At 38.6% G+C, this 24,799-nt stretch overlaps 1 protein-coding gene across 1 annotated transcript in view; it reads right to left on the bottom strand.

The window, feature by feature from the left end:
* The window catches only part of AK5 (adenylate kinase 5), a gene marked incomplete at its 5' end in the record, with an annotated part of 185,240 nt that extends 160,806 nt beyond the window's left edge, over positions 1-24,434 (bottom strand). The window contains 3 exons of the mRNA XM_082688564.1: positions 23,498-23,689; positions 23,881-24,013; positions 24,265-24,434. Coding sequence (XP_082544690.1) covers positions 23,498-23,689; positions 23,881-24,013; positions 24,265-24,434 — 495 coding nt within the window. The remainder of the gene's footprint in view (positions 1-23,497; positions 23,690-23,880; positions 24,014-24,264) is intronic.
* Positions 24,435-24,799: the final 365 nt, after the last annotated feature.

Genomic DNA, 24,799 nt, shown 5'->3' with positions numbered 1-24,799 from the left:
GAAAAAGTATAAACAAAACCCAAAGCCAGTAGAAGGAAGGAAATAATAAAGAGTAGAACAGAAATAAATGAAACAGAAACTACAGAAAAACCCAAAACAAAACAACCCCCGAAAAACAAACACCCGATAGAACAGATCACTGAAACCAGGCACTGGTTCTTTGAGAAGATGAATAAAATTGGTAAGCCTTTAGCCAGACTCATTAAAAAAGAAGAAGAAGAAAAGATGGAGAGGACTCAAATGAACAAAATCAAAAATGAAAGAGGAAAAATAACAACCGACAAAAAGCAATTACAAAGGATTATAAGAAAATATTATAAGGACGCCTGGGTGGCTCAGTTGGTTAAGCAGCTGCCTTCGGCTCGGATCATGATCCCAGGGTTCTGGGATCGAGTCCCACATCGGGCTTCTTGCTCGGCAGGAAGCCTGCTTCTCCCTCTGCCTCTGCCTGCCTCTTTGTCTGCCTGTGCTCACTCGCTCTCTCTCCCTCTGCTTCTGGCAAACAAATAAATAAAAATCTTAAAAAAAAAAAAAGAAAATATTATAAAAAACTATGTGCCAACAAATTGGAAAATCTAGACAAAATGGATAAATTCTTAGAAACATATAATCCTCCAAAACTGAATCTGGAAGGAACAGAAAATTTGAACAGACCAATTAGCTGCAGTGAAAAAATTCTCAACACACAAAAATTGAGGAAGAGATGGCTTCACAGATGAATTCTACTAAACATTTAATGAAGAGTTAATACCTATTCTTCTCAAACTATTTCAAAAAATAGAAGAGAAGGAAAGTCTCCAAATTCATTTTATGAGGCCAGCATTACCCTGACACCAAAACTAGACAAAAACACTAAAAAAAAAAAAAACCCCACAAAACTATAGGCCATTATCTCTGACGAACATCAAAGCAAAAATTCTCAACAAAGTATTACAGAACTTAATCCCATAATACATTAAAAAAAATTCACCACAATCAAGTGGGATTTATTTCTGGGTTGCAAGGGTGGTTTAGTATTCACAAATCAATCAAAGTGATACATGAAATTAATAAGAGAGGGGATAAAAACGATACGATCATCTCAATAGATGCAGAAAAAGCATTTGACAAAGTACAACATCCATTCATGATAAAAGTCCTCAACAAAGGAAGTTTAGAAGGAACATACTTTAACATATATGAAAAACCCACAGCTAACATCAACCTCAATGGGGTAAAAAGTGAGCTTTTCCTCTAAGATCAGAAACAAGACAAGGATGTCCACTTTTACTCAATATAGTATTAGAAATCCTAGCTGCAGCACCAGACTAGGAAAAGAAGTAAAAGGCATTGACATTGGTAAGGAAAAGGAAAACTTTCACTATTTGCAGATGACATGATGCTATATATAGAAAATCATAAAGACTCCACCAAAAATCTATGAGAACTGATAAATAAATTATAGTAAAGTTGCAAGATACAAAATTAAGATACAGAAATCCATGGTATTTATATACACTAATGATGAAGTAGCAGAAAGAGAAATTAAGAAAACAACTACATTTACAATTGCACCAAAAAGAATAAAATACCTAGGGATAAACTTAACCAAGCAGGTAAAAGACATACTTTGAAAACGATAAAATGCTGATGAAAGAGACTGAAGACAACACAAACAAATGGGAAGTTATTCCATGCTCATGTGCTGGAGCAATCAATATAATTAAAGTGTCCATTCTACCCAAAGCAATCTACAGATTTAATGCGGCCCCTTTCAAACTACCAACAGCAGAACTAGAAAATATAATTCTAAAATTTTATGGAACCACAAAAGACTCCAAATAGCCAAAGAAATCTTGAAAAAGAAGAATGAAACTAGAGGTATTACAATCCCAGATTTCAAGATATACTACAAAGCTGTAGTTAATCAAAACAGTATGGGGGCGCCTGGGTGGCTCAGTGGGTTAGTCCGCTGCCTTCGGCTCAGGTCATGATCTCAGGGTCCTGGGATCGAGTCCCGCATCGGGCTCTCTGCTTGGCAGGGAGCCTGCTTCCTCCTCTCTCTCTCTCTGCCTGCCTCTCCATCTACTTGTGATTTCTCTCTGTCAAATAAATAAAATCTTTAAAAACAAACAAACAAACAAACAAACAAACAAAAAAACCAGTATGGTACTGGTACAAAAAGAGACACATAGAGCAATGGAACAGAATAGAGATCCCAGAAATAAACCCACGGTAATTAGGTCAATTAATTCATGACAAAGGAGGCAAGAATATCCAATGGGAAAGGTGTCTTCAACAAATGCTATTGGGAAAACTAGACAGGTACATGCCAAAGAATGAAACCAGACCACTTTCCTATGCTGTACACAAAAATAAATTCAAAATATATTAAAGACCTAAATATCAAACCTAAACCATAAAATTTCTAGAAGAAAACAAAAGCAGTAATTTTTTTTACAACAAATATGACAACAAAATGTTTTGCATTTTCACAACAGCTATAGCAACAGTTTTCTAGGTAAGTCTCCTCTGGCAAGAGAAACAAAAACAAAGTTAAACTATTGGAACTACACCAAAATAAAAGGCTTTTTCATAGTGAAGAAAATCATTAGCGAAACAAAAAGACAACCTACTGAACAGAAGAAGATATTTACAAATAATATATCCAATAGGGGTAAATATCCAAAATATACAAAAAACGTATACAACTCAATGCCAAAAAGCCAAATTATCCGATTAAAAAATGGACAGACAATGTGAAAAGAGGTTTTCCCGAAGAGTATATATAGAGGGCCAGCAGACACGTGAAAAGATGCTCAACATCAGTACTCATCAGGCAAGTGCTAATCGAAACAACAATGAGCTATTATCTCACACTTGTACGAATGGCTCGAATCAAAAATACGAGATATAACAAGAGTTGGTGATGATGTGGAGAAAAGGGAACCCTCTTGCACTGTTGGTGGGAATAAAAACTGGTGCAGCCACTGTGGAAAACAATATGGAGATTCCTCAAAAAATTAAAAAAATAGAACTATCATATGATCCAGTAGTACCACTATTGGGTATTTACCTAAAGAAAATGAAAACACTAACTTGAAAAAATACATGCACCCTATGTTTATTGCAGCATTATTTACAATAACCAAGATATGGAAGCAGCCCAAGAGTCCATCAATAAATGAATAGATAAAGAAGAAGGGTATATACATATGGAATATTATTTAACCATAAAAAAGAATGAAGTCTTGCCATTTGCAACAACATGGTTGGGTCTAGCAGGCATAATGTAAGTCAAATAAGTCAGTCAGAGAGATAAATGCCACATAATTTCACTCACATATGAAATTTGTAAAAATAATCAAAGGAAAAAGAGACAAACAAACCAGACTCTGAACTCTAGAGAACAAATGACAGTTACAGGAGGGGTGGGTGGGTGGAAGGATGAGTGAAATAGATACAGAGGATTAAGAGTGCACTTATCATGATGAGTGCTGAGTCATGTATAGAATTGTTGAATCACTATATTGTATACTTGAAGCTAATATAACACTGTACATTAATTATACTTGGGGGTGGGGAAAGCTTGGGCAACAGCCTCTTGCTGAACAGAATATTGTCTGTGACCAACACATGTAATAGAAGACAATGTGAGCCAGCTGAAGTTTCCAGTGTTTCTTCTCTTCTCTTCCAAATTTAAAGTAGAACTATCATTTGACAGAACATGGAGAAAAGCAGTGCCGTAATGGAATTGCCTATGCATGCAATTCTAGGAAATTAACGAACTGATATTGTTAGTACTAAATCCCAGCATTTTATGAATTCAGACTGAATTGCTGTGAACAGGCACCCACAAGTAAGCTGCAGTCATCTACCATTGCTAACACAGCCAAGATGGTTTCACCCGAGGCTTTAAGATCTTGAGACAGACAAGGTTTCACTGCAATTACTGCTGAATTCAACTGTAAGAACCAAGTCATCTTTTTGGACTTCTGTCAAAATTAGTTTGTCATGAACATAAGAACTCTAAAGCCTTGATAGAAGAGCTAAAAATAAACATATCAAGGCTATGTCAAGTGACAGTGGTGTCTGTATTCAGATTTTTAAGCAAAAGTTTCAGAATAGAGAAGAAAACATAGCTCACATTGCATGACAATCTTGATATTTTCAGATGAAATTTTCATGAAAGAAACAAGCTGCTTTAAAAAAAAAATCTATTGTTTCTCTTTTTCTTCCTTGCTCCTTATTTGACAGCAATTGTAGAAACTGAAGCACACTTTGTGGTATTTTCTGAGAAATCTCTCATGGTTGCTGACACCTTCAAATAACCTGCGAATCAGCAATGGTTCAAGGCCAGACACAGGGGAAGGCATGAGTTTTTGAAAGTCTGAGTTTAAAACACTACTTGAAAGTACCTATCCAACCCAAATGAATGAAGTTTAACCACATCTTATTCACACTCAACTTATTAAAAATAATTTATTCAGTCTAACTCCTTAATCAATGCATTAATTGCAGTGATTAAGGATGAAATCCAATATATATATAGGATTTCATCCTTAATACATAAGGATGTAATCCTTAATTGATTGCATATAATCCTTAATTGATTGCATACATATAATTAATTGCAGTGATTAAGGATGAAATCCAATATATATATAGGATTTCATCCTTAATACATAAGGATGTAATCCTTAATTGATTGCATATATATATATTTGAAAAAAAAATATCTGTTTTCAAGTAGGCTCCACACCCAATGTGGAGCCAACACTGAGCTTGAACTCACAACCCTGAGATAAAGACCTGAGCTGACATCAAGAGTCAGATGCTTAACTGACTGAGCCACCCAGGCACCACTAATTAAACAAATATTTTTAAGTATTCTCTGTGTATCTGGGACTGTTCTGACTACACAGTCCCCACTAAGCTGGTTACTGAAAATAGTCTAAGTCACACTACAATTTATACACATCCAGATTTCTTCTCTACAGACCTTCTCTTTAAGTTTAGGGTTGTTTTATTACCTCCTATTGGAGGTTAGAAAGCCAGAAATCAATGTCTTCATTAAGTATCTCATATTAGCTATAAATCTCAAAATAATTGCCTAAAAATGTATTCTTAAGTTTATTTTTAGTCTGTGCTCAATTAAATCCTTAAATCAAGGAGGTGGGACTCAGCAAGATATTAAGATGGTTATGATAAAATTCCTTTTATTTCTCCACTCCTTCCTTGGCTGGTCAGCCTCCTGATTCAGTCTTTTCTGTCCACTTATTCCAATTTCCAGTCCTGAAGTTGGGAATGATTATGACTTCTCTTTCAGTAACCTCAAATGCTTGATTACTTTTTTTGAATGCGTGGAGTAACCTCCACAGATTGTGTCCCGGAGAGTTTTATGTTCATTCAGCCCCACAGGTTTACCACGGAGAAAGCAGAGGGAATTGGTTCCAGTGCACTGAGGTCACTCTTCTATCTCCTTTCCTCCCCTCTCCTCGTGGGCTCCTTCAGAATAAGGGCATGTCTGTGTATTGATCTCCACCGCACCCGCTGGGGCTGGGTAAATGAGATGCAGCCCCATGCTCAGGGCTGTGCCTGGATATGAGCCATCCAGACGCTGGTGAGGTGACAGGCAGGATGACAGATGAGGGAGTCAGTCACAGTGAAAACAACACACAAGAGCACGCACTGAGTCCCAGGGGTGAAGCAGGGCAGATGGGAGAAGAAAGGGCAGTGTCCGCTGTGAGGCACGGAATTGGTGAGGCAAGAGTCAGGTTGTGAGGTAGAGGATTTATCTGTGAAAGGAAAGCAAACTCCTGCCTTTACCTGAAAAGTGATAACTTAGATAAAACTCCTGGCACACGTAAGGCACCCCATAATTTTCATATTTACCTGACAGGCTTGAGTGATTAAAAGAGGTCAATATTGCTAAAGCAGCTGGCATAGCATTTGATATACTATGTTAGTTCCTTTATTTCTCTCAGAATTCAGTTTCTCAGTCAAGAGTATTTTGTGATTCACATTCATATGGCCTCTTCAATAGGTTTTCTGACTGTTTTGAGAGGGTGGTTAACTCCTTGCTCAGATACAGGTCTGGCTCAGTCTCTTGTTACTGACTGAGTAGATTCTGTGAGACAGAGCCTATTTCAAACCTCAAGTCCCTTATTTACTGGCTCCAGCATTTATAGTATGTTCCTGAACCTCTCTGAGCCTGTTTCCCCCACCAAACTTTACGGACTGTTGTGAGAATTAGATATGAAGTGAATGGAGAGCCTGGGATGCTTAAAGAGCTTGCTGAAAAGCCGCCATTAATATTCAGTGCAGACACTTTCTACTTTAATCCTTTTGAATAGATTACTAGCGAATGTATTTCCCCATATCTTTTTTTTTTTTTAATTTGGTGCATTGACACTCTGACTCTTCTCTGTCCCATATCTTTTTAAACAGAGAAAATGGAATTATTTATTATTATATTTTACCTTGCAGCAGTTATTGTTACGTTGGCTTACTCAGTATTTGTTTTAATTCCTTTTTCCTTTGCCCTCCTCTATATCAGAGGCTGGGGAGTTAAGTAATTCATTTCTTAGCTTCCATTGAAAGCAACAGAAAGCATGTGACCCAATTCTGAGCCATGACACCTAAGTACAAGTTAGTGAAGGAGGGAGAGAGGTTTACTGGAAAGCTTTTCTTTCCTAATAAAGTATAACAGATGAGGCTGTCCAGCCCTTGCACTAAACCCTTTGTCCTATTGAGAATATGGATTTGGTGACTAGAGCAATAGCAGCCATTTTGTTACAATGAGGAAATACATTACAGAGGGTGGAACAGAAAGATAGAAGAAGCGTGGTTCCTTGATGACACCATTAAGGCACTGAACTAGCCTTGGATCGGCCATCTCTACTTATTATAACACATTATCAGATAAACCTGTTTGCTTAAGCCATAGCTATCCAGCTATATTGTAGTCACACATATCTCTAACAGATATAAACTTTGAAAAATGTGTGTGAGTGAGTGTGTGTGTGTGTGTGTGTGTGTGTGTATGTGTGTGTGTGTGTACAGGAGGTAAAGGGCGTGTGAGTGGGGGGAGCGGCAAAGGCAGAGGGAGAAAATCTTAAGCAGACTCCCCACTGAGCACAGAGCCCCATGCGGAGCTTGATCTCATCGACCTGAGCTCATAATCTGAGTCAAAATCAAGAGTGAGATGCTTAACTGACTCGGCCACCCAGGTACCCCTGAACTTTTTTTTAAAGACTTATTTATTTGAACGATAGAGAGCGTATAAGTGGGAGGGGTAGAGGGAGAGGAAGAGAGAATGCCAAGCAGACTGAGCAAAGAGCCCAACACAGGGCTGGATCTCACAACCCCGACGCCCTGACCCAAGCCAGAAACCAAGAGTCAGATGCTTAATCAACTGTGCCACCCAGGCATCCCCACCCATAAACTTTTTATTTTTCATAATAACCTGTTACCATACAGTGTTTTAATGGTACTATATCTTCATATCTATAAGATCTGTAGGGCTGTGTGCCATGAAAATAAATGGCTCCAAATATATCCATAATTTTGCACTTAATTACGTTAACTTACTCACTTGGTGAGTTAGGTTGAAACTATCTGTGGAAAGACTAATTGGTGATTCAACGGACCCTGGTGCCTCTCTGCTTGGATTTTAACGTTGCTTCATAGTACTTTAGCTCATCCTAGTCCTTGATATGTAACTTTTGGTTTCCTGTCCAATTTCCTTTCAAATCTGCCACGAACGTTATCCAAATGGGAAATCTAAATAGTTACATCGGTACGATTTATGCTACGTTTCATATGCCAGTGACTGATGTCGGTTAATTTCATCAAGCACGTTTTCAGTTATTCCCATGTTTGTAGTTAGCTCCAGATGGTTGTCAATCCTGCCCCAAGAAGTAAAACCTTGTGTCTTATGCAGTCACCATCCCTGCGTCTACCCTTGTCAGATCCCTTCCGGACATTTCCTCCACTCCGTGTTTTGCACACAACCACCAGGTTACATTTCTTGGTAGGTCCTTCCCTTGCTCAGAGTCTTTGAAGCCAGCCCTGCCCACGGAATACCCTTTCCTCCTTAGCCTGCACTGCCTTCTTCAGTTTGGTCCAGCACAATTGTCCCCGTTCTAATTCTCACAACTCCATTATATACCATACATGCCTTGGCGTCTGCTGACATCCGCTTAAAATGCCCTTCCATCCCATTTCTGGGTTCCAACTCTCACCCATCCCTCAAGGGCCCATATGTCCAGTAAAGCTTTTCCTAATCTTTCCAGGAGGAAGTCACTCCCCTGTCCCTGACTCCTTCTGGCTTATTATACCTCTCTGAGCAGCATTTACCACTTCCTGTGCTGTTCTCAGGCAATTTATGCTTACCTCACTGCCTGCACACTAACTCCAAGAAGGCAGGTTTATCTCCACATCATCTTTGGATTCCCTACCATTGTGCATGTGGGTCCTTGTACTTGGGAAAGTGCTTGCGTCTGACACGCAATAGACCCTCGATAAAAATGTTTGAATGAATGACTATAAAAGAACGGTCATAATGGATAAGATGAATGATAAGACTCTAAGTAGATAAGGATAGGGTTTTGCCTGTAGCTAAACTGCAGCCTTGGCTTTACCTTTGATTTGTAAAACTCAGCAAGCAAAGAAGATAATGTGTAATGGTGATAAACAAAAATACAAGGCTTGGGCTTCCATGGTAAAATTTCCTTTTTGTATATGTGCTCAGATGGATCACTTTCATGAATTACCTTAATTATTTTACATCTGTTACCTAGTAAAATTACTTTTTGTTTTGTTTTGTTTTACAGCGTCTCCATGGAACACACCAACAGAGTTAATTTTCTTACATATCCGTTTTGGAGAAACAGAAATGAAGAGATTACAGCTGAAGAGAGGTTTTTATCAAATGATAAATGCCTGGAGAAAACAGTAGTGGGCTTTCCTCTTTACCATCTAGAATGATAGAATGAAAGGACAATACAGCAACCACAGATGCTTCCTCTGGGGTGGCTGTCCGAGGTCGGGGCTAAAGCCGCACCACTCTGGTGGGATCCTGGGCCAGCTACACCTTCGTGTGCTTCAGTGTGCTCACTTAAGAACGGGCATGACAACAATAAAAGCACACCTCGGGGATACTGCAGATTTGCTCCCAGACCACCACAATAATAACCGACTTGCAATCAAATCAGCCCAGTGGATTTTTTGGTTTCCTAGTGAGTATTAATGTTATGTTTATACTAACAGCTGTCCATTAAGGGGGCAATAGCATTATGTCTAAATAACAATATGCATACCTTCATTACAAATACTTCATTGCTAAAAAATGTTAACCATCATCTGAGCTTTCAGTGAGTCATAAGATCACAGATCGCCATTACAAAGAATAGAGACAATATTTACAATATTGCAAGATTCACCAAAATGTGACGCAGAAACACAAAGTAAGCAAATGCTATTGGAAAACTGGCACTGATCAAGTTGTTTGATGCAGGGTGGCCACAAACCTTAAGTTGTAGAAAGCACAGTATCTGTGAAGGGCAATGAAACAAGATGGGCCTCTGCCTGCCTCATGGACAGTTAGTGAAGATTGATGACCTAAAACACGTGAAACACTTTGAATACTATGAAGCACATAGTTAGCACTCAGAAATTATTAGCCATTGTTTCTAAGACGCCATCTATTCATAATATATGTATATATATTTTTTGTATTCTCCTGACTGGCAAATTTCTCATGCCTGTCCTTCCTTTTCTTTTTTGTCCCTTTTCCCCCACCTCCTCCTTCTTCATCCTCTGTAGTCACTGATTTAACTACACTGCTATCTCTCTTTAAAGATACTGATGAAGTCCAATTAGTTTGGTCTTTAATTAAAAAAAAATTAGTCTAAGAACTTTACCAAAAATATGATTTTCTTACAATGTCCCAATAGGTCTCAGTATAACATATTGAAGTAAATTAAGACCTAATTCTAGAAGTGTGGAATATTCTCTGACACTATTGTCAAAAGTATTTTTCTGACTACAGCATCTCCTGGAAACATGACCAGCTGAAAATGTATATGTGTGTATTGTATATTTTCCTGTCAGGAAAGTAAGGCTGAAATGAGAGTTTGTAGGAAACTGTTAGTATGACATGACATTCAGCTATCAACTATCTCTGAGTTTCATTTTACTTTAAAAAGATCACAAATAAAAACAAGCTGTCGTGAAAGCCAGTCCCATAGAAACAGCACAAGCCTTAACTAAAATAATCTTAGATAGACTTATCTACCATAGTTCCCGGAATTGGAATTTTCTTCATGTGAATCTTTTGGATGTGTTCACTTGAGTATTATCTCGATTTCCTGAGATAATACTACTTCACGGTTATCATGTCAGGCCCTACATAAGATGATTTATAAGTCATGCGTTGGGGCTCTTTGGACTCTATTTCATGGATGTCTGAAATGATACAGTCAACACAAAAATATTTACATTCGTTTGGGGAAGGAAGCATGTTCATTCTTTAAGTTCATCCTCATTTTTCCTCTAAACACTCGCCTGAAGCATCACAATGAGAATATTGCCTTTATTGGTGTAAGCGCTCTTATCATCGGGTGCTGAGAATGGACTTGTCCTATAGTCGGCATCAATTTCCCACTTTGAAAGGAGAGGCTTGCACTGAGTCATTTGGTTTATTCTGTTTGTAGAGTGTGAACAGCACTGATACTAAGCAAGCTTTAGATGTGGAGAAGTTGTGAGTTGATGTTTGCTTGTTAGGGAGACGGAATGACAGAAGCTGCTTTGGATTCGGTACCTGCCTATTCCTCATGTTGTTATGAGGCTGATTCTGAAGCAACCCAATTTGCTCCCAGAACAGTGGACGATGCTTTGTTACCTGTGGGTTGCTCTTTGTGAGCAAATAGCTTTATCTCTCAGTGCTTTTACTTTCCTTTCTATACAAAAGATCAGAGAAGGAAACTGGTATCATAGCATATATTTTACTTTTGAGAGCCCACAGTAATGAAAGTAATCAGAGGGCATCTGGGTGGCTTAGTTGGCCGGGTGTCTGACTCCTGATTTCGGCTCAGGTCATGATCTCAGGGTGGTGGGACTGAGTCCCGTGTCAGGGAAGAGTGGGCTTGGGATTCTCGCTCTCCCTCTGCCCCTCCCCCGGCTTGAGCAGGCTTCTCCTCCTCTCTCTCAAATGAATAAATAAATATTTTTTAAAAAATGAAAATAATTGGATTCATTTTTAAATTTAGCTCTGGTTATTTTAAAACCAGGATTACAAAGATCTATGTTAATAAGTAAATTAAACATGTACTACTAGAGGAGTCTCACATAGTGGAGGAGAAGTAGACGCTAATTTCATCTGGTCCCAGGAATTCAGCAAGATAGCTATCAAATCGTTCTGAACACCTGCAAACTCAATTCATAGTTCTAATAAAAGAATAGTTGCAACTCTGCAAATAGAAAAGTGACCACTTTCTGCAAGAATGATGAGACGGAAAAACTCACTTCAAAAAAGAGAACAAGAGGTGCCTGGGTGGCTCAGCGAGTTAAAGCCTCTGCCTTCAGCTCAGGTCATGATCCTAGGGTCCTGGGATTGAGCCCCGCATTGGGTTCTCTGTTCAGCTGGGAGCCTGCTTCCCTTCCTTTCTCTCTGCCTGCTTGTGATCTCTGTCTGTCAAATAAACAAATAATATCTTTAAAAAAGAGAACAAGAGGCAGTACTGACTGCCAGGGACCTAATCAGTATGGACATAAGTAAGATGTCAGAGCTAGAGTTCAGAATAATGATTATTAAGTACTAGTTAGGTTTGAAAAAAGCATAGAAGACAAAATAAAAAGTCAAAATAAAAAAAGCTACCAATGAGATGCGATAAAAAAATGGAGGCTCTACAATGTCCACAATAGCCAAACTATGGAAAGAACCTAGATGTCCATCAACAGATGAATGGATAAAGAAGATGTGGTATATATATATAATAGAATACTATGTGGCCATCAAAAGAAAGGAAATCTTACCATTTGCAATGATGTGGATGGAACTAGAGGGTATTATGCTAAGCGAAATAAGTCAATCAGAGAAAGTCAGTTATCATATGATCTCCCTGATATGAGGAATTCGAGAGGCAGAGTGGAGGGGTAGGGAAGGGAAAAATGAAACAAGGTGGGATCAGGAGGGAGACAAACCGTAAGAGACTCTTAATCTCACAAAACAAACTGAGGGTTCCTGGGGGTAGGGGGGTTGCAGAGAGGGTGGTTGGGTTATGGACATTGGGGAGGGTATGTGATATGGTGAGTGCTATTAAGTGTGTAAGCCTATTGATTCACAAACCTGTACCCCTGGGGCAAATAATACATTATATGTTAATAAAAATAATTAATTTTTAAAAATAGAGGCTCTAACTGCCAGGATAAATGAGGCAGAAGAGAGAATTAGTGATACAGAAAACCAAACAATGAAGAATAAACCAGCTGAGAGAAAGAGAGATAATAGCTACTGAATCACAAGGGAGAATTTTAGAGATAAGTGACACCATAAACTACAAAATATTAGAATAATTGGGATCCCAGAAGAAGAGGAGGGAGAGATGGGGCAGAAGTATATTGGAGCAAATTATAGTGGAGAACTGCCCTAATTTGGGAAGGAATTGGGCATCAAAATCCAGGAGGCACAGAAAACTCTCCCTCAAAATCAATAAAAATAGGTCAACACCTCAACATATAATAGTGAAACTTGCAAATCTCAGAAACAAAGAGAACATCCTGAAAGCAGCTCAGGACAAGAGATCTGTAACCTACAAGGGTAGAAACATTAGATTGGCAGCAGACCTATCCACAGAGACCTGGCAGGCCAGAAAAAACTGGCATGATATATTCAGGGTACAAAATGAGAAAAATATGCAGCCAAGAATACTTTATTATCCAACTAGGATGTCATTCAAAATAGAAAGAGTGATAAAAAGCTTCCAGTACAAGCAGAAACTTAAAAGAATGTGTGATCACCAAGCCAGTCCTACAAGAAATATTAAAAGGGATCCTCTAACAAAAAGAGAGCCCAAAAGTAACATAAACCAGAAAGGAACAGAGAAAATAGAAAATAACAGTCACTTTACAGATAACACAATGACACTAAATTCATATCTTTCAGTAGTTACTCTGAATCTGAATGTAAACTGTCTAAATGACCCAATCAAAAGACGCAGACTATCAGACTGGATAAAAAAGCAAGACACTTTGATAAGCTGTTGGCAAAGGACACAGTTTAGACTGCAAGACACCCCCAGATTTAAAGTGGGGGGTGGAAAACCATTTACTATGCTAATGGACAACAAAAGAAAGCAGGAGTGGCAATTCTTGTATTAGACAAATTAGATTTTAAACCAAAGACTGTAATAAGAGATGAGGAAAGACACTTTATCATATTTAAAGAGTCTATCCAAAAAGAAGGTCTAACAATTGGAAATATTTATGGTCCTAACAAGGGAGCAATCAACTATATATGCCAATTAATAACAAAATTAAAAAAAAAACTGCATCAATAATAAGACAGTAATATCAGGGGACTTTAATACCCTCCTCACTGCAATGAACAGATCATCTAAGCAGGAGATCAACAAGGAAATAAAGGCTTTAAATGACATACTGGACCAGATGGACATCACAGATATATTCAGAACATTCCATCCCAAAACAATAGAATATACATTCTTCTCAAGTGCGCATAGAATATTCTCCAGAATAGATCATATACTGGGTCACAAATCAGGTCTCAGCTGGTGCCAAAAGCCTGGGATCATTCCCTGCCTATCTTCAGATCACAGTTCTTTGAAACTAGAGCGCAAACACAAGAGGAAATTTGGAAAGAACTCAAATACATGGAGGGTCCTAAAGCATCCTACTAAAGATTGAATGGGTCAACCAGGAAATTAGAGAAGAATTTTTAAAAATTCATGGAAACAGGTGAAAATGAAAACACAATTGTTTCAAATCTTTGGGATGCAGCAAAAGCGATCCTAAGAGGAAGTACTTAGCAATACAAGCCTTTCTGAAGAAATAAAAAAGGTCTCAAATATACAACCTAACCTTACACCTAAAGAAGCTGGAGAAAGAACAGCAAATAATGCCTAAAACCAGCAGAGGAAGAAAAATAATAAGGATGAGAACAGAAATCATTGAAATAGAAACCAAAAGAACAGTAGAACAGATCAATGAAACTAGGAGCTGGTTCCTTGAAAGAATTAATAAGACCAATGAACCCCCGGCCAGACTTATCAAAAAGAAAGAGGGACCCAAATAAATAAAATCATGAGACTTATCAAAAAGAAAAAAGAAAGGACCCAAATTAATAAAATAGTGAATGAAAGAGGAGAGATTACAACCAACACAAAAGAAATACTATTATAAAATATTATAAGAACATATATGAGAAACTGTATGCCAACAAATCAGGCAGTCTGGAAGAAATGGATGCATTCTTAGAGATGCATCAACTACCAGTACTGAGACAGGAAGAAAGAGAAAACCTGAACAAACCCATAACCAGCAAGGATACTCAAGCAGTCATCAAAAATCTCCCAACAAACAAGAGCCCAGGGCCAGATGCCTTCTAAAGGGAATTTTACCCAACATTTAAATAAGAATTAATACCTATTCTTCTGAAGCTATTTCAAGAAATAGAAATGGAAGGAAAACTTCCAAACTCTTGCTATGAGGCCAGCATTACCTTGATCTCCACACCAGACAAAGACCCCACCAAAAGGGAGAATTATGGACCAATATCCCAGATGAACATGGATGGAAAGATTCTCACCAAAATACTAGCAAATAGGATCCAACAATACATTAAAAAGATTATTCACCATGACCAAGTAGGATTTATTCCTGGGCTGCAAGGTTGGTGCAACATCTGCAAATCAATGTGATACACTACATAAATAAAAGAAAGGACAAGGGCGCCTGGGTGGCTCAGTGGTTAAGCCGCTGCCTTCGGCTCAGGTCATGATCTCAGGGTCCTGGGATCGAGTCCCGCATCGGGCTCTCTGCTCAGCAGGGAGCCTGCTTCCCTCTCTCTCTCTGCCTGCCTCTCAATCTACTTGTGATTTCTCTCTGTCAAATAAATAAATAAAAATAAAATCTTTAAAAAAAAAAAAAAAGAAAGAAAGAAAGGACAAGAACCATATGATATTCTTGTTAGATGCAGAAAAAGCATTTGACAAGGTACAGCATCCTTTCTTGATTAAAACTCTTCACACTGTAGGGATAGAAGGCACATACCTCAATAACATAAAAGCCATCTTTGAAAAGCCCACAGCTAATATCATTCTCAATGGGGAAAAACTGAGAGCTTTTTCCCTAAGGTCAGGAAACAGCAGGGATGTCTACTATCACCACTGCTGTTCAACATAGTACTGGAAGTCCTAGCCTTAGCAATCAGACAACAAAAATAAATAAAAGCATTTGTATCAGCAAAGAAGTCAAACTCTCACTCCTTGCAGATAACATGATACTCTGTGGAAAACACAAAATACTCCAATTCAAAACTGCTAGAACTCATACAGAAATTCAGCAACATGGAAGGATATAAAATCAATGCACAGAAATCAGTTGCATTCTTATACCCTAATAATGAGACAGAAGAAAGAGAAATTAAGGAGTCAATCCCATTTACAAGTGCACCCCCAAACCATAAGACACCTAGGAATAAACCTAACCAAAGAGGGAAGGATCTGCACTCAGAAAACTATATAGAACTCATGAAAGAAATTGAGAAAGAGGGGCGCCTGGGTGGCTCAGTGGGTTAAGCTGCTGCCTTTGGCTCAGGTCATGATCTCAGGGTCCTGGGATGGAACCCCGCATTGTGCTCTTTGCTCAGCAGGGAGCCTGCTTCCTCCTCTCTCTCTGCCTGCCTCTCTGCCTGTTTGTCATCTCTCTCTGTCAAATAAATAAATAAAATCTTAAAAAAAAAAAAAGAAATTGAGAAAGACACAAAGAAACGGAAAAATGTTCCATGCTCACGGATTGGAAGAACAAATACTGTTAAAATGTCTCTGCTACCTACAGCAATCTACACATTCAATGCAATCCCTTTCAAACCATCAATGGTCAACTTTTTTCACAGAGCTGAAACAAATAATCCTAAAATTTTCATGGAATCAGAAAATATCCCAAATAGCCAACGGAATGTTGGAAAAAAAATCAAAACTGGTAGCATCATAATTTTGGACTTCAAGCTCTATTACAAAGCTGTCATCATCAAGACAGTATGGTACCAGCACAAAAACAGACACATAGTTCAATGGAACGGAACAGAGAACCCAGAAACGGACCCTCAACTCTATGGTCAACTAATCTTTGACAAAGCAGGAAAGAATGTCCAATAGAAAAAGGTTCACCATTCAACAAATTGTGTTGGGAAAATTGGATAGCCACATGCAGAACAATGAAACTGGACCATTTCCTTATACCATACACAAAATTAGACTCAAAATGGATGAAAGACCTCAATGTGACACAGGAATCCATCAAAATCCTAGACAAGAACACAGGCAGCAACCTTTTTGAACTTGGCTCCAGCAACTTCTTGCTAGACACATCTCCAAAGGCCAAAAATGAACTATTGGGACTTCATCAAGGTAAAACATTTTTACACAGCAATGGAAACAGTTGACAAAACCAAAGACAACCAATAGAATGGGAGAAGATATTCACAAATGACATATCAGATAAAGGGCTAGCATCCAAAATCTATAAAGAACTTACCAAACTCAACACCTAAAGAACAAGTAATCCAATCAAGAAATGGGCAGAAGACATGAACAGACATTTCTGCAAAGATAGCTGAGAGAAAGAGAGATAAATAGCTACAGGATCACGAAGGGAGAATCTGACACATGAAAAAGTGTTCAACATCACTTGGCATCAGGGAAATACAAATCAAAACCACAATGAGATACCACCTCACACCAGTCAGAATAGCTAAAATTAACAACTCAGGAAATGACAGATGTTGGCGAGGATGTGGAGAAAGGGGAACCCCCCTACACTGTTGGTGGGAATGCAAGCTGGTGCAGCTACTCTGGAAAACAGCATGGGGGTTACTCAAAAAGCTAAAAATAGAGCTACCCTATGATCCAGCAATTGTACTACTGGGTTTTTACCACAAAGATACAAATGTAGTGGTCCGAAGGGGCACCTGAATCCCAAAGTTTATAGCAGCCAAGTCTACAATAGCCAAACTATGGAAAGAGCCCTGATGTCCATTGACAGATGGAAGGATAAAGAATATGTGGTATATATATGTACACACAGACAGACAGGAATATTATGCAGCCATCAAAAATGAAATCTTGCCATTTGCAACGATGTAGATGGAACTAGAGGGTATTATACTAAGTGAAATAAGTCAATCAGAGAAATACAATTACCATATGGTCTCACTGATATGTGGTATTTAAGAAAAAAAGAGAAGATCATAGGGGAAGAGAGTAAAAATAAGATGAAACGAGAGAGGGAGACAAACCATAAGAAACTCTTAATCTCAGGAAGCAAAGTGAGGGTTGCTGGAGGGGACAAAAGGGGAGGGATGGGGTAACAAGGTGATGGACCTTAAGGAGGGCACATGATGTACTGAGCACTGGGTATTATGTAAGACTGATGAATCACAGACCTGTACCTCTGAAACCACTAATACATTATATGTTAATTTTTAAAAAATCCAAATATCCATTCCAAAAAAATCCACAAAGATGCCACTGTCCTCAAAGAAGAAGCAATAGTTTTTCTAGGGCAGCTCTGTCTTGCTGCCTCTACACACAGTAGGATTCTATAAAAGCTTGTTGCCTAGTCAGTGTGACTCCTTATAAGCTGTCTTGCCTTCGAATCAAAATGGATATTTCCCATGTTTCCTCTGGGATCTTCCTACTGAGGTTCTAACAGTATCAGGTTTCTTGCCAGAGGGCACTGTCTACTTAGCTTTTTTTTTTTTTTAATTGAATTTAAAACAATTCAGAGGGCTGTATACTCAGCACACGTATATACGCCATCACCCAAAAGACTTTCTTTCTTTTTTTTTTTTTTAAGATTTTTTATTTCTTCATGTAACAGAGAGAGATCAGGCAGAGAGGCAGGCAGAGAGAGGGGGGGAAGCAGACCCCCTGCTATGCAGAAAGTCCGATGTGGGGCTCAACCCCCGGACCCCGAGATCATGACCTGAGCTGAAGGCAGAGGATTAACCCACTGAGCCACCCAGGCACCCGCCCAATAGCCTTTCTTATTAAACTTTGAAAACTGCTCTTTGACTGTATTCTGCCTTAGTTACTAAACCCACCCAAAAGGAATTAATGGACCTTTTCATTACATGACAATGAATATTTAAACAGGATATAATAAGTGATAATATTAAAGGAAACAGAGCTTTACTCTGTTACCTATTTACCAATTCATCAACCTCAAGTATTGAGAAGCAATGACAGAACCTTCCTCTGAGTAATTTTAGGAGAATGGATTTGTTCAGGGAAACTGTTAGGAAGCATCTTCACTGGCTTTCTTGTGTTTAGGCGAGTGGCTGAATTTGCCCAGGGTTTGTGCTGTTTAGATTTATTTTCCACCCACCCCCAACCCTGACCTTCCCACCCCCACCCCCCACCTCCTGGCAGCAATGCTAGTAGAGATGGTGATGATTAACCAATGGCTATGCACTGGCTGCTTAGAGATAAGTGTCCTTGGATTTAAATGGTGGTGTCCACTCCTAGGAAACTAAGTTAATTGACAAATAATTATTCGGTTCTATGTAAATTAACTTTTACTGTTCCTGTTTATTTTGCCTTCAGCTACAAGTGTCTGGTGGGATGGGAACTACATAGTTTCAGTGGTGAATCTGAAATATGTAATATGGGTATTCTCAAATTTGAAGGAAATGATATGGGGCATAGGGGGGTGACCTGGGGGGCTCAGGGACAGTATCTCGTGAATTAACAATACTGTGGTTATGACAAGGATGTGTTCTCTCTGTCAGTGGTTTCCCCAGCACCAAAGTCAGTCAGCAATGAAGTATTTCCTAATCCAAAATGAGAAAAGGCAAATGTTGGGAGCTTTCCTTAAAGCCAAATAGATTTATCTAGAGACTTTATTTGTAAGCATGTCATCCCTAATTTTGTGTGCGTGTCTGTGTGTGCGCACACGTGCGCGTGCATGTATGTGCACACGCTAAAAATATGTCTTTCAAACAGTGGTAATGATTATTTTCTATATTAAGCAGCATTTATTCAATGCACACAAGTGTGTAACAATTTCCCTGGTGAATGCCATGGTTTTCTGGCTGGATCAAGAGCACAGTGCATTTTGGAAAATAAAAATATAAACATTATAGCTTACCTTATTATTTTTCAATCATTTTAGAAGGCCCTTCAATGAACAAAACTGTGTATATTTTTTTAATAGTTCATCAAACTTAAGCTTGACTTGTCTTTTTTTTTTTTTAAGATTTTATTTATTTATTTGATAGAGAGAGACAGTGAGAGAGGGAATACAAGTGGGGGGGGCGGTGGGAGAGGGAGAAGCAGGCTTCCCGCAGAGCAGAGAGCCTGATGCGGGGCTCCATCCCAGGACCCTGGAATCATGACCTGAGCCAAAGGCAGATGCTTAATGCCGAGTCGCCCAGGTACCCAAGTTGGTACCCAAGTTACCATTAGTGGTAATTAATGCTATGCCTTCAGTAAGTTTCATCCAACTCAGTGAGGATGATTAAAACAGTTTCTTTAACTTTGAAAATAAAGATAAAAAATTATCATTACACATATATATAATTATTGAAACTTTCGAAAAACCCATAGAAGGGAAATTATGTTTCATGAACTCTATAGTTTCATCAAGCCCCAGTGCTTAAAAATGTCATGAAACAGAGCTTACCCAGTAAGACTAAATAAGCAGCTTTCTTGCTCCCGGTAATACTCAAACAAACTTCTAAACAAAACTCTTCACAAACTTGGAGAACTCATAGCACCTAACTTAATTAAGAGCACAGAGCTGTAAAAGATATGATGAGAAATTACATCTGACCCTACAGTAAGTTAAAAAACCATATAAAGTTGTCTGAGAAGATTCTGTGATGTCCCTACTATCCTAGCCTTATGATTTCATAGCATTAGTTCTTGCACAGATGGCTGTATATGGGTAAGTATAATAAAAGAATAAAAATGAAAAGGTCCAAGTGATGGGAACCATGTCAATAAGATACAGTATTCAGATAACAGCATATTTTCCTGACTATTTTGATTAGGTTTTCTCTTCAGTTGCACTGGGTTTGTTCTTGAGTGAAATCTGCCAATAGGTAGAGTCAATGATGAAGAAAAAAAGAAGAAAAAAAATGACTTGATGTTTCGTACAATCTAATCGCACTATTCAGACACGGCCATTATATGGCTTGATTAGACAGACAATATAGAAGTTAAACAAACACTGGGACAATTTAAAAACTGGAAACAGATACTTTCAAAGAAAAATTGAAAAAATGAATTCGGCATGAAGCTTTTAAAATCTGATTCTGCATTTTGGGTTTTCTCAATAATCTTTCTATGGGAGAAAAGGCAACAGAGGGCCCTCAAAGAGCACAGAATTGTTAGTGGTAATTGTAGGTTCCAAAAGATGGGAGGAGGGTGAAGGGAAGAGAGAGGAAGAAACACAAGAATTTACGAAACAATATCAATCACTTACAGCATTTCAGGCACTGTTCTAAATACCTGATATCAATTTACTCTTTATAATTACACTGAGGCAGGATGAATGTTTATACCCATTTCACAAATCAGGCAGAAGAGATGCTAAGTAGCCTGCAGGGGTTCACGCAGTCGGTAGGTGGCACAGCTGGAATCAGCCAGGCAGTGGGGCTGCACAGTGTACCCTCAACATGGCCTCTGCATTGCCAGTCTCTTCCGTGGTACACACATTCTTTCATTTCAACCATACAACATTATGTGGTAGGTAACATCATCTCCAATGTATAGTCGGAGACCAAGTTCTAGAACATCATGAATTTATTAAATGGCACCGGAGCACGAGATTTCAAGTGAGAGTTTCAGACTCCAAAGCACTCGGGAAGAGAAGCACCGAGATTAAAGAGGAATGTGGTCTCTGTGGTCTTAAAGGAACCTCAAACCAGCATGAATGATTAATCTTACTTGTGGGTGGGAAGAGCCTGTTCCCCTCAATTCCTAACACAGTGTATGACATATGTGAGGATGCCTTGTACATTCTCCTTTGCAACAGTTATCACATTGAATAACTCATTGTTTACTATCTCTTTCCCCACAGACTTTGTTCATTTACTGGGAGCACATTATGTACAAGGCAGGTACTGTTCTAGGAATTTGTAATCTGTAACAGAATAAAATAAAGGTCCTTACCTCTTGCTTATTTAGCTTTGCATCCCTAGCACCTGGCACCCAGTGATTTTCAATAAATATTTACTAAATGAATAAATGAATCAATGAAGATGGGCAGGTAGAAGCAACAGAAAAAAACTACAGAGAAAAGGAAATATTTGGGTTTGATCTATTAACGCCCAGTTTTTAAATTAAAATCTTAATATGTTTGTGATGAATAAGGATGATTGTTTTTTTATTATTTAACTCATCTTTAAGGCAGAAATATTACCAAATATATTTTAATTCCAAAACCGAACTATGATCCGTGTTCTGAAGGAGGAGGTGTGACTCAGGATGCAGTACTTGCTCCTTTGACGGATGGAAATTTTCTAATCCTATTCCCCGGAGCCTAGCCTGTGTTTGCATTCACCACTTTTCAAAAGGTGACTTTCCAAGGCAAGTCTCCCAATAATTAGAGGTGTTTAACCTAAAGCTTATTTGGTTTCAGCAGTGAGGTTACAGGCTGTCATCCACATTGTTATTGACTCCCTCAATTACTGGCAATGGCATTTCACCTCCATGCAAAATATTAGTAAATTAACAATCCCCACTCTGCATTCATTTGGGAAATCTGCTCTGCTTGTGATGACGAACGTGACAGGCAGGGAGTAATCAGAGACGCTCTGGTAATACCTTTAAGCCTTGCAAACATCAATTAAAACTCTGGCTCTGCACTTTGCAGTTGGGGGTTTGGTCTGCAGGGTAAATTTCTTTTCTCATAACACAATGCAGAAGTCAGCACTGGTAATTTGCTAGAGAAACAGGGAACAAACCCAACAAAAATAACCAGAGAAACATTCACGCCGATTTTCTTGAATCTTTCCTATTTTCAATGTCTCTTTTAAACCATAAAATGAACTCTGGCACTGTGAACAATTTTCAGATCAGATTTACAATTCTCTGACATGACAACTTTGACTCAAAGAGCACATTCGAATAAATATTTCTTTAGAGTGCTAAAAAGGCTGCAAAGAGATTATTATTCAAGTGTCCTGACTGTCTCAGATCTAAGGGCATCTTAGTCTAATGAAGAGATTTTTTACCCAGTAATTGCTAGGTCAAAGGGGCCCCGCGGATGAGCTTCGGTAGAGTTACTTAAAATTTGTTAAAAAAAAAAAAAATCTTACGTGCATTTTATTAAGAAAGGCATGCATTATTTTCATCGGATTGTTTACTGGGCATTGTAACCTCACCAGACAAGAATCTCTGGTCTGGTGAGAAAAACCCAAGGGCTGGGGGAGGGATGTGCTGAGCTCTGCTGTCATCCAGTTATCATTGGAGCTGCTCTGATGTTAGCTGTTCTCCCATAAAAAGTTTTCTTCAGATGACCAATACCTTTGTCTCCTCTGTTTTAATACTTGAATTTCTGATGTGATGGGATTATAATTTAGCTGACTCTTCACCTCTAACTTCCTGTATTCTCAGAACTGTATTAAGTAATGATTCAGTCCCATCTTTTATTGGTACATTGAGTATCATTAACCACAAAACAAACTAATTATGAAAACATTAACATTAATATCAGCATTGGGTTAGTAGAGCAGAATGATTAATGCCTTCATTTGCAGACAGTATTACTGCTTTAAGCAAGTCAGACACTTAGGAAATTTTTTTGTGCTATTAGGATCTCATTTCCTTATATGGTACCCTGTGATAAAACCTAACTTACAAATGCAAATCTAATAGAACACTATGTCAACTATGTGTTTTTAAGTCTATCAACTTTACTTGGTTTCCACAGACAGAAGAGTTGAGAAATTGGGCAAGTACTACTTAAAATGATCCAAATAATTATTTGAAAATGCTTTTTGTCTTTGGGGGCTATAGAATTCTAGCCAAGATTAAAATTTATCATTTTTTATAAAATTAAACTAAAGTGGAAGTATTTTCATCATAATGACTTAATCAAGGCAAAGCAGGTAAAAATTACTGATTTTTTTTCCCCGTTGGATCTAAAACCCAAGAAAAGCCACTTTTTTTTTTTTTTAAAGTAAAGATGGTTTCTAAACAAGAACAGGTGAATTTGAAATCTGAAAGATTGTTCTTACACCAGACATGTAAAAGTGTAGCTAACTTACTGTCATGATGAGCCCCTTTTCCTGGAAGTATTTGACCAACGGAGCAGCGTTCTGCTTGAAGTTCATTAGTCTCCTTTGGGTAGCTTTCAGATTGTCATCAGGCCGCCCCTGTTGCTCTGCGCGCTTCAGTAATCTTTCTTTGAGCCTCTGATTAGCACAAGCCAAGAACACCACCAAGTCAGGAGTACAGATCTGTGAAGAGCATCAAACAAGTAGACAAGCATTTAACACACCAACCAATGCAAGTGTGGGCAGTGGCATTCTTCTCGTTTAATTCTGTTGAGGGTGCCACATCTTTGGCCCTCTATGTCTTTGCCAATATATTTTTAGGGCTACTGCTCTAAACAAGAATAAGAGGAGCCACTGCTCTTATAGAGGCATACTTTGAAGTTCTTGAAGGAAATGGAAAGTGCTACTCCAGTGAATCCATAAAGGATTAGAAAGTGAAAGTCAAGCAGGCTTATTGCTTGTATGGAGAAAGTTATGGACAAAAGATCAAACCAGCTACAACACTCTCTTAAGCCAAAGCCATAAACCCAATCAAGAGCAAGGCCTTAACGAACTTTCTTCAATTCTATGAAGGCTAAGAGATGAGGAAGCAGCGGAAGGAAAGTCTGAAGCTAGCAGAGGTGGGTTCAAGGGGTTTAAGGAAAGAAGCCTTCTTTGTAACTTAGATGTGCAAGGTGAAGACCCAAGTGCCAAGGGAGAAACTGCAGCAAGTTATCCAGCAAATTATTTAGCTAAGACAATTAATGCAGGGAGCTTACACGAAATACAGTACAGATGAAATAGTCTTATCCTGGAAGAGAATGCCATCTAGGTCTTTCTCAGGTACAGAGAAGACAATGCCTGGCTTCAAAGCGTCAAAGGACAGGCTGACTCCGTTGTTTGGAGCTAATGCACCTGGTGACTTTAAGAAGCCCGCCTCATTGACCATACTGAAAATTCCAGGGCCCTGAAGAATTATGCTAAATCTGCTCTGCTTATGCTCTAAAAATGGAACAACAAAGCCTGGTTGGTGGCACATCATTTCAAAACATTGTTTACTGAGTAGTTTAAGCCTACTGTTGAGACCTATTGCTCAGAAAAAAGATGCCTTTCAAAGTATTATTGCTCACTAACAATGCACCTGATTACCTAAGAGCTCTGATGGAAATGTACAGTGATAGTAACGTTGCTTTCATCGCCTATTAACACAACATTGATCCTGCAGCCCATGGGCCACATAGGAATTTCAACTTCCACGTCTTATTAGTTAAGAAATAAATTTTGCAAGGCGATAGCTGCCATAGGTGGTGATTC

The sequence above is a fragment of the Mustela nivalis genome (genome assembly GCF_964662115.1).
Source record: "Mustela nivalis genome assembly, chromosome: 10".
Classification (NCBI taxonomy): Eukaryota; Metazoa; Chordata; class Mammalia; order Carnivora; family Mustelidae; genus Mustela; species Mustela nivalis.
Note: the sequence above shows the minus strand (reverse complement) of the source record. Positions and strands in the feature narration are given on the sequence as shown.